At 45.2% G+C, this 10,939-nt stretch overlaps 1 protein-coding gene across 1 annotated transcript; it reads left to right on the top strand.

Annotated features, from left to right (window-relative positions):
* The first annotated feature begins 2,893 nt into the window (after positions 1 to 2,893).
* On the top strand, positions 2,894 to 10,557 carry CNIH1 (cornichon family member 1). Its single transcript, XM_080394448.1, has 5 exons — positions 2,894 to 3,053; positions 4,446 to 4,514; positions 7,742 to 7,854; positions 8,784 to 8,927; positions 9,696 to 10,557. Exons 1-5 carry the CDS (start codon positions 2,973 to 2,975, stop codon positions 9,721 to 9,723), a joined length of 435 nt encoding a protein of 144 aa, XP_080250574.1. The 5' UTR covers positions 2,894 to 2,972; the 3' UTR covers positions 9,724 to 10,557.
* The last annotated feature ends 382 nt before the right edge of the window (positions 10,558 to 10,939 follow it).

Genomic DNA, 10,939 nt, shown 5'->3' with positions numbered 1-10,939 from the left:
CATGGTGGTAGAGTCTAAACAGGGATTCTAAAGATGAGTTAATTAGTGCAACAAGAAAGGAAATTAGCCGGTTCAGAAAGGAAGTTGGTGCCCTTGCAAGTCCAGGGATCTTTCCATCCTGCTGATTGAACAGTGAACCAACATCCTCCATCCTGATGCCTGTTAGCACGTAAATGAGGTAAGTGGGTGGGGAGATTGTGTGCTTTTGCTGCTTCTGATGTATATTTAAAAGGTGTGCAGAAAGGTGACCTCTGCTAGACTACATTAGAGGTACTTGGAGAGTCTCTTCTAAATTGGAGATAAATATTCAAATTTTCCTCTCCTGAAAACCCAGTAAGTGAAGTTTTTATTGAAGTCAGCAGCATTTTTATTACTGAGTTCAATAGTATTAGATTATTCCCTGATATTTGTAATGGAAATGACTGTTTTTCCAGAGGTATTATTTTTAGTGTTGAAGAATGTGGTTAACCCGTGCATTTCTACTGTGATAATTCAGAGGAACTGCTCTGTCATATTCCTTCACAGCTCTCTGCTAAAGTGCTGTTGTCATGACCTGCCAGAGCTGTCTGTCTTTAGCTAAATCTTCTGTATGAACAGACTGCAACACGCTGAATTACAACTGATTATATGACTGTTTTCTGATAAGGACAAATACTTGAAAGGGATTTAAGATGAAGTGAACAGGCACTGATGTTTTCCCTTGGGATTCCAGGAAGGATTAAACTCAATGAGTCCAGGCTAAAAGGGAAGTGCATTAAAAGCTGTAGGCCATCTCCAGATCTCCACTGTCTTCCTTATCTTGTTTACAAGATAATCGGAGAAAATTCTGAGAAGATACTCAGTTGTTCTTTGATTTGAGTTCCCAAATAAATGCGTGAAATGAGAATTGATTAGACCCTTTTCTACAGAACTTGCTTTTCATTTCCTTTTGTCTTATCATATAAAGATAATTATAATACAAGAAGTCCTTCAATGAACCAATCTTTGTTGTACAACATTACAGCTGCCTTCCACTTCTCCTGACAACATAATTGCAGTTGAATGGTGTGCAAGCATCAGAGTTAATAAAATATTGCGTTCCTTGAGGCAGAACCAGTATTAATTGCAAATGCAAGAACATGGCTGACACACCTTTTCACTTCTGGTACTACACATCCCTGTTGCACAGGAACACCAAGTACAATCGGCAGCGTAACAACACCACTGCCTATTCGGGTGTTGAACAGATTGTTTGCCTTTTCTTTCCCATGTTTCAGCTAATACGGATCACACATCCCAAAACAAACCTGTCAGGATTTGTTACAGCTGGAGCGCTGGGGAGAAAATGTTACCGCTGTGGTGACTTGTCTGTGCAAATGGCCGCGACGCTGCTGACAGCAGTGGTGCCAGCCCAGGCGCTACATGAACAGCAGCTTGGCACTGGCCTGTCTAGAGTCCTGCCTGCGTATTTATGTCTTGAAGTACAAGTTCAGAGTTACAGGTGAGACTGGTGGCCTGAGGTGGGTCTTATGGGGAGCCACATCTCCTTCTTGGACAGTATCAATAGGCTTGGTGCTGAAACATCTGTAGTTCTGCAGAGCTTTGTGTCACCAGGGAGGCTCTAGGCATAAGTTAAAGTAGTGATGGTCACTATATCCAGGTGCCTTTTAAAGTACGTATCTACCTTGAGTGGATCAAACTGCTCGTTTCCATATTGCAGTCAAAAATGAGCAATTCCCTGGTCCCACGATATAACAGCATCTCTGCACACAGCCTCTCTTTCTTTACCTTCTACAGCTTCTTTGATGGAAACGACCCTCCGGAATGGCTTAGGAAAAGCCTGGCATGGGGAGTTTGAATGCTGAGCATCAGCTCTTCCAGCAGAATCCAGTCACATGGTCTTGGGAGCAAGTGTACCTGTGCAGCTCGAGGATACTTGAGGTAAGAAATAAACAGTAACCTAATAAATAGGGCCTAATGAATGATAAAATAAGTTATATGTAGAAAGTAAGTTATTGCAAAGATGACTTTGGCCCCCTGTTGTTTCCAACTCGCTCCTCTGAGGAGCAAGGGACAAGGAGCAGTTAAGCAGCAGCCGTGGTGTGCGGACAGCGGTTTTATGGGAGTAGTTTGTGGACGAGAGGAGTGATTTTACACTGAAAGATCAACTTCGTGTTCGCAACAACTGATTTCATAAAGACAGCTCATTTGCTGCAGCTTTCCCTATTCTTTTTGGTGAAGGAAATAAAGCTGCTGCGCACCCCTCGTTGTGACAATTAATTGCATGTAAAGCTTTCCAGCAGGTATCACCAGAAAATGTAATTTACTATTTGGCAGCTGTTAGTTTTATGGAAATCATTACGTATGCCGTTGGTCTGGAGGAAACTATTGCAGCAATACCGCCCGGACTTTCCTTTATTGCAAAGTGTCGTTGCTTAAAACTGAAATGACTTTTGTGCGGCCCTGTGGAAGGAAAACAGACAAATTTTTTCTCCTCTTGCAGTCAGGCTCCAGGCGGTACCGTGCCGGGGCTGCCGGACCCAGGGCCCCGCTGCCTGTGGGGCGCACACAAGCACTGCACCGCTTCCAGGCTGGCCGCCTGCCTTTTCGGGGGACACCCCGCGCCCCCGGGGAGCCCCCTCCGAGGCCGCACGCCCGGCTGCCCCACGCCGCCCCAGCCCCCATCTTCTCGTCTCGCGTTGGGCCGGACCCGCCTGCAGTCCGTCCCCCGGTCCCGTGGGGCGGCTGCTGGGCACCTGCGGGGCCTCCCGGCTGTCGCGGGGAGAAATGGCGGCGCGGCGGGGGGAAATGGCGGCGGGCGGGCGGGCGGGCGCGCGCCGGCAGGAGGGGCGGGGCGGGGCGAGCGGGACGGGGCGGGGCGAGGGGGGGCGCGCGGCAGCTGCGCGGCGGCGGGTTCGTCCGGCCCCGCCCCGCCCCGCCCCGCGGTGGGTGCGCGCGGCTGGCGTCCCTCGCGCCGCTACCGGCCCGCCGCCATGGCCTTCACGTTCGCCGCCTTCTGTTACATGCTGGCGCTGCTGCTCACCGCCGCCCTCATCTTCTTCGCCATCTGGCATGTGAGTGGGGGGGGGGCGGCCCTTAGCGCCGTCCCTCCCGCGCGGCCCGAGGGGCGGGTGCCCGCCGTCCCGCCGCCCGGGCTGCGCTGAGGGGCCGGCAGCCCGCCGCCCTGCCCGCCGGGAGGCCCCGGGCGCTGCTCGGGCCGCTCCCCCGCCGAGGCCGGCGCTAGGCCGCGGGGCTAGCTAGTCCCGCTCCTGGGCGGGAGGTGCCCTCCCGCTCCCCGCGCCGGGCCGGGGGCAGCTGGGGCTGGCCCTCGCCGCGGGGGGCCTGCGGGGGCGGGGGGCGGCTCGACTGTGGCACCGCGGCCGGGGCGCGCCGTGGGGGTGTCCCCGCGGCGGGCTGCCGGGGCTCCGCGCCCTGCCCTGCCCTGCCTGGCGGCTGGTGGGGCGCCCGGCGGCTTCCCGGGGGCCTGGCGGGCCGGAGGCCGAGCCGCCTGCCCGGGGCCGCGCTGGGCGTTGGGGCCGCCGGCCTGGAGAGGCGGAAACCCGGCGGTGCCGCTCTGTGGATAAAATGGGTTTTCAAGTTCCGATGTAAGACACGTCCCTTTCATTAAACGGCGCTTTACATGAGCGCAGCCTGAAAATGCAGTTGTTGAAAATGTTTTCGTCTGAGGTCAGTTTGGCTGCAAACTTAACCGAAAGTATGAGTTGAGAGTGGTATTTTTTCCCAACTTGAGATCTGATAATTATAATCATTAATATTTTGGGGGGAGTTTTCTGTCTTGAGCCTGACCCGGGGAGAGCTAGCCAAATGGGAACCTGGCTTGGATCAGCTGTGAGATCTTGCTCTAGGAGAGGATGTGATGTTTGCCGTGACCCTAGTGTGGAAGTGGCTTTCCTTGTATTTCATCCTGCACCCTTGTCTGATTTTTATGGCAAGAAAAGGTTAAGTATATGTGGGGGTTTTCTTTATGGATGCACCTTTTAGACATACAGGTAGGGTCAGCATGTACTTTGACAATGAGACAAAACATTTGGCTGCTTTTAAGATCACTGTTGCTTTTTCTTTATTAACAAACCCTGTGTCGGGTTCCTGTTCCAAGAGAGTCACTTGCGAGGTTTGGGGTCTGCGTGCAGCGTGGGGTTAAAAACTGCTGAAAGTGACATTGGAAGCTCGTTGTTGGTGGGGAGGTAAAAAGGCAGAGTGTGAGCAGAGGTCTCTGAACGCTTGAAGTGTTTTCTGCTTTTTTCTTTGTATAACCTGTTTCAAATGTGACTTACCTGTGGGTTTATGACACTAGGGTTTACTCAGGAGAGATTATGTTCCTGGATAGAATGGCAGCAGTTGAATGTTACGGCTCTGTGCCAAAAATGTCATTTTTCATGCATAAAATACTTTGCTGCTCCTGCACTGAAGAATCGTAACTGTTTCAATTTTTATTTTTTTCCTAGATTATAGCATTTGATGAACTGAAGACTGATTACAAGAATCCCATAGACCAATGTAATACACTCAATCCTGTAAGTAGCACGCTAAATATTTTTTAAATTAATATATGTAAAATGCTTGTTGGGTGTTACTTTGATGTAATCAGACTAGGCAATAGAATTGCATCTGGGTTGACAAAACCTAGCTGTTCGACAGAAGTTCTAAGGAAAATGCTTTGTCTGATTCTTTACTTTCAAGTTGAATAATCTGACTGTTATTAATCAGCTGGTGATCTTGTCAGCTGTCGTACTAACATTCTTTCAATCTGCTTTCTACGTTTTCGGCACAAAGACAGTTGAAAAGGTCAAAAAGATTAAAAGAGTCAAAATTGCATTAAAGGTGTGTACTGCTTTTCAGTTTAACGTTTTTAATGCCACTTTCATTTTGTTAGGAACGTTTGTAATACTATTAAGCTGTTTTGTTTAGTGTGCCTGTTCATCTGCTCGTTATTCATTTGTGGGGGGTTTATAACAATGTCATGGGTTTCCATATTTTGTGCAAAACAATTTTGCTTGCTTACCCAGTAAAGTGGGGAAAACTGTTACATGCCTGTTACAGGTCCTCTTGGTTAGCCAAAGTAACTTCAGGTAGAAATAATACTTCTCAAGCGACATGTATTGAACGCTGAGATTGTAGGAGATGAATTGTTTTTTAAGCATTGACCAAGTCGATTCTGATCTTGCTTGAGGATTCAGGTGGGCAAAATGTGATGGGCGTTATCTTTACTTCTTTGTTTTATGTTCCAGGATCAGGGACGTATTGTGGTGTCCTCTCTTGGATGCAACTCTGATACTCCTTGGTTTATGAAAACAATTCGAAGCAAACTATTTTCTTGCATCTGTAATAGTTTAATAACAAAAGGGATACTTGTTAAAGGGAATGTAGTTTGATAGTGCAGGGCTTTTGTGTGTTTTTCATGGGTTTTACCTTGGCTTGGTTGTGCCCAGGCTGAGGTAGAATGCCGGGCAGCACAGCTGGACTGGAACTTTACTGTGTTTTGAAGAGTTAAGTAAATTATGCGAATGAGAAATGAATTTACCATTAGCTGCAGGGGGAACCAACCCGCTTGTTCGACATACAGCACATAAACTGACAACAATTATTACAGCCTGAGAATGGGAGGGGAGAAGAGGCGGTAGGCAGAGGATTGCATCTCAGGGAGTGAGGTTTGCTGCTCAGATAGCTGTGCATCTAACAGTTTCCCTTGCTTGGTCTGTTCTACAGCCATTTCTGCTACAGTATGGGGAAGGGCAAATTCTCATTACATTTATGCATTATGATCTTATTGCAACCTTTGAAGTATAATGCGCATGTTTAATGCAAATATTAACCTTCTGTTAACCCACATGCATGTAGTGTTTATTTATATGATAGCTTTGTGGACTGAAAATATTAAATAACTTAATATTTACTGTTCCTGTGAAAGTAGAATAGATACTAAAAGTGAAGTTAAGATCCTTTGGCGACTCTTGAGGGGCTCTTGTAAATGATGCTGGACAAAAAACGCTGAAGTGTTGTTTTTCTGTACAAAGAATAAAAAGTCCTGGTAGGAGCTGAGACACCTCAGTAGAATGATTAGCCCAGAATAGTAACTGCTTAGTACACAGTTGATGCCTTCTCTTTGCTGCTCCTATTATAGTTGTATCTCTTCTCAGCAAGGAGATTTCTTCCTCCCTCGCTTCTGTGATAAATATCACAGTAGAATATGATATAGTTAATTTTCCTTCAGGTCAGCCAGAGAGGGTAAAGTGCAGTAAGATTGCAAGAGACAAGTATTCTGGTGTGAGAGTAGGGTTTAATAAACAATCAAGATAAAGAAAAATATGTTTTGAGATGTGTAGTTAAATAAACTACAGCTTTCCAGACCTGGTAAATCTGTCTCAGAAGGGTGCCAAATGCATTGCGTTTTGGATAGGGTTGTTGTTCTGCTATAAATAATTGCCGAGTTGTGAATGGTAAGTATGCAAAAAAGGATCTGGACAAAAATGTTTACGTGAAACATCTCAAGTCTGACGGCTTATTTTTGTTGATGTTGACGCGAGTTTGCTTTGTTTGATATTCTTCGTTTAGGGAAGCAGAGTGTTGTAGCAAAGTAGGTGGTGCGAATGTCTGTTGGTAGTTTTTAGATTTCTGGGAAGATATTTTTGGGGTTTAAAAGAAGTGTCTGCTTAGAGAGAATGAAAAAGAATTCTAAAACGCTGAAACTTCAGCATAGTCATCCTATGCAATGTTAGTCATATTACACAAGAGGGGCAGAGTGCCCTGTGTATGCGTGTGCACACACATACACAATTTAAATCTTTGGGTGGAAATGGAGTATCTTTCATGAGGAGATGTCCTGAGCTGAGAAGTCAGAAGCGTACGGATTTGCTTCTTTCTGAATTGTGTGATAAAAGGAGAAAATAATACCACTTTGGGGTGACTCGTTTCAGTGAATTTTACTCTTGTGGTGGGTGTGAGATTTTGCTGGCTCTTTGCATGCCTTAATCTATGTATCTCTCCATATTATTCCTATTAATAACACTAATACTACCTGGCATTTCATGCTTTCTGTGATTTCATAGTAAACTGATAATTAGCTCTGTGGGCTTCTGCTGGAAAGCATGATGCTATAAAGCATGCATATTAGGTACTTGTGAAGGAAAATGAAGCTGGCCAGTACACCCTGAACTCTACGTGCGTCGCTGCTGTCATGCCCTCCTGCGCAGCAGGTGGCACAGCGCTCGTCTGTGTGCAGATCCGTGTGTGTGACGGCGTACCTGCTGATTTGGTTGGGTAAAGCTCTGCCTGGGATAATACATTTTGTAGTTTAAATTTGAAAAATTATCTATGTGTGCATACCAAAACAAAGCTGTAAAATAGGAAAACACAAAACATCTTTTTGCCTATAAACCATTACATGGAGCACGTGTCCTACTGATATTTCTGTTGCATGAGCAGAAATATCTCTATGATCTCTTCTGTTATGAAGGTCACGTATAAAGCGTGGAATCTGTCAACAGTGCATTCTATTTAATAGAAGCAATAAAAAAAGAAAATTGATCTGGGCATTTAACTTTATAATTTTTTCTTTTTGGTTCATGAATTACCATTGTGAAAACAGCAAGGCAGATACTGCTAGTTGCTGTTTTCACTCTCTGCAGTCTTGTTCTTGTTAGTTGTTTTTAAATAGTATTCTTTAAACGGTAGCTTACCTCCAAAATAAACACCACACATTTTGCTTTGAGTAATCGAAACTTCTCATATTTTTCTTTTCCAGCTTGTACTTCCAGAGTACCTCATCCATGCATTCTTCTGTGTTATGTTTCTCTGTGCAGCAGAGTGGCTTACACTGGGTCTCAATATGCCTTTGTTGGCTTATCATATTTGGAGGTAATATTGATGAGTCTGGTATCTCTGTACTCACGTTAACTGTTCCTTCATTCTGTCGTTGCAGTGTTCCTTGTCTTTGGCAAATAAAGATGCTTTCTGATATGACAGAGAGAAAGTTTATGTCATAGCTATAAAATAAGATCCATCACTTTGCTTTCTCTGTCATTTAAATTTTTTATTCACTTGTGCTATGCAAGAATCAAGTTGTGTTGCATGTGTTAAAGGTAGCTGACATGTCAAAGGTGTGCTAATCCTGCTGACTCGTGGAGCGGATTGCCGGTAGAAGCGGCAATCCTGCTTTCCTCCTACCACCAAGATGTGGGCACTGCCTCACCTTGTGCTGGGGAGCTGCAGGAGGAAGCTCTCTGTTTGAAATGTGACCCAGCGAAACAGCTTTCACAGCTTGGCTGTATTTGTGCTAGTACCGGCAGGAGGAGGAATCCGAGGGGTGGAGGCAGGACTGTTCCTAGCAGCCTGCGTTAAACTATAATTCCAGGGTCATTTTGTATTGGCCCATATGAGCGTTCCTTCACTATGGTAGCCAGCATGTCTTTTAACGAGTAGAGGCTGCAGGTTACGTAGGGTAGTACGTTGGTCTCCTCTCCATCCTTTTCACCCCTTCCATCAGGAATTCAGTTTTTCATTTATTTATAAATTTGTCCTAGTCCCTGTTGGCGTACTAGAGTTCAGCATGGTTTAAGGCTGAGGTAAGCTGTCGCAGCACCACCTGGGAACGCCCCTTGATAAGACACATTTAGTATGGGGCTTCGTATTGCTCTCACAGTTCACCGTCTCCTACATGGAGTGATGGACTTTGCTGTGAGGGGTGCGATTCCTTGTCTCGGTTCTGGTATTACTTGGTGGGTGGGGGGCAGGAACCAACGTTTCCCATCATTGCCACCACAAAACTAACTGTGCGTCACTTTCAGGTACATGAGTAGACCTGTGATGAGTGGCCCTGGTCTGTATGATCCTACAACCATCATGAATGCAGATATTTTAGCCTATTGCCAGAAAGAAGGATGGTGCAAATTAGCATTCTACCTTCTATCATTTTTTTACTACCTATATGGGTAAGTTTTTTTCCTCTGTCTCCCATCTAATCTTCAGTCTGAAATTTTGGCTCAGTGCACAAGAGAAATGTTGTACATGGGACTTCCCTGGAAAAGAATCCACAGTCACCATTTAGTCTGTTTTAAAACACAAGTCTTAATTTGGTCGCAGTTACTCTTTCGAATATACGGTGACAGGAGACTTGAAAGCTCCACACTTTCCTTCTTTTAAGCATAGTATAACAACCCCCCACCCAAGTATTTTCATTTAGAAGCTGGAACAATATTTTTAGAATAAGTAGGTATTTTGATGTAAAAGTGATTTTTGTTGAAGTCAGATGTGGAAGGATCATTCCAAGAGTGAAAAGGAGTGGGAGGCACAAAAGCCAGTGCCACCACCTGGTTCCTCCTCCCAGTTCTTTGGCTCAAAAGCTAACTGGCTGCTGGGTGGTCACATCTGGTCTGGGTGGTGTGACATGAGAAGTAGCGTGCAGGTGTTCTTGGCACGCTGCACTTCTTACAATGCAGCTGGAATAGTTTAGGCTTTCAACATATAGGCATCACATTTGTACAGGGCTCCCTGTGGTAATGTCACTTGCTCTAGTGACAACTGTTGTTGCAGCAGTTCATGTGGTACTTTACAGTGCCCTTCTGATGTGTTGTGTGGAATCTTCAGTCACAATCCACCTTCCTCACACCAATTTGTTCCTTAGAATACACAACTGTATCATAAAATGTGTAACATGAATGGAAATGGTGTGTCTTAACTATTTTCATTTTATTTTCCAGCATGATTTATGTTCTGGTGAGCTCTTAAGAAGACATTGATCGAGCATTGTTCCAGTTAAGTGCATGCAAAAGCCACAAAACATGGATTCTTTACAATGAGAGCCTCTTACCAAGTTTAAACACAGAATCTGATTATTGCATTTGTGTTAGGAATTTATGGTTCCCCTCTTTTTTAACATATTTCCACACTTTATACTTGTGGAAAGACTGTTTTCTTATATTTTACTGGGCTTTTGAAAAGTTCTGACTTCGCACTCCATAAGGAACAGCCATAATCTTCAAGTAGGTATGCGTTACTGACTAGCCTTAGTGCACTAGGGATTTTCTTTAGGCTGGGCTTTGTAGTGGCTCGTTTGGACTTGTGTATCCCACTTGTAACTATAAATCAGCTGTAGCTGCTGAATACTTGGGAAGGACCAGAAGTGCTCTGTGTTTTACCTGTAGGTGATGTTGGCCTTGAGAGATAAATTCGTGGACACAATTGCAAAAAATAGTTCTGTTTTGTTTGGGTTTTGTTGTGTTTTGCTTCCCCCACCCCCCCCACCCCCAATCTGGTTAGTCCTTCCCTGTATATGCATGGTTCAGAGACTTCTATATTTTCTCCAAACATGTAATCTTGCTTTAATCTCAAGCATATGTCATTGTGATAGAAGTTGAATTGTCCACAAAGGAATGTATTTAAGTGATTATTTTTTTTTCAATGTCTGTGCTGTCTTATTAACAAATGGACAAACCTACAACATTTGTCAAGTCCAACGATGAAAATACTTGAGTAATACTACAGACATTTTCAAAGCAGAAAGTGAGATTGTGAAACTGCCCTGCTGTTCCTTAGTGCAATAAATAAAAATATTTAAAAAAACCCTCAAATGTGGAAACACTTATTTTTACCTGGTGCCTTGTTTTGTTTTGGAATTGAACAGATACTTGTTGTATTCATCTGTTAGTTTTTTTGATGAATAATTGCATTTCCTTTTAAAAAGGGAAGCTCTGCAACACGGGGAGTTCCACCTGAATGTGAGGGAAAACGTCTTTACCGCGAGGGTGCTGGAGTGCTGGGCCGGGCCGCCCAGAGAGGCGGTGGGGTCTCCTTCTCTGGAGACATCCAAACCTGCCTGGGCTGTGCAGCCCGCTCTAGGAGACCCTGCTTGAGCAGGGGGTTGGGCTGGGTGAGCTCCAGAGGTCCCTTCCAGCCCCCACCAGGCTGGGGTCCTGTGAGGTAGACACTTTGTAAGAGTCATTAT

The sequence above is a fragment of the Falco punctatus genome (assembly GCF_963210335.1).
Source record: "Falco punctatus genome assembly, chromosome: 7".
NCBI lineage: Eukaryota > Metazoa > Chordata > Aves > Falconiformes > Falconidae > Falco > Falco punctatus.
Note: the sequence above shows the minus strand (reverse complement) of the source record. Positions and strands in the feature narration are given on the sequence as shown.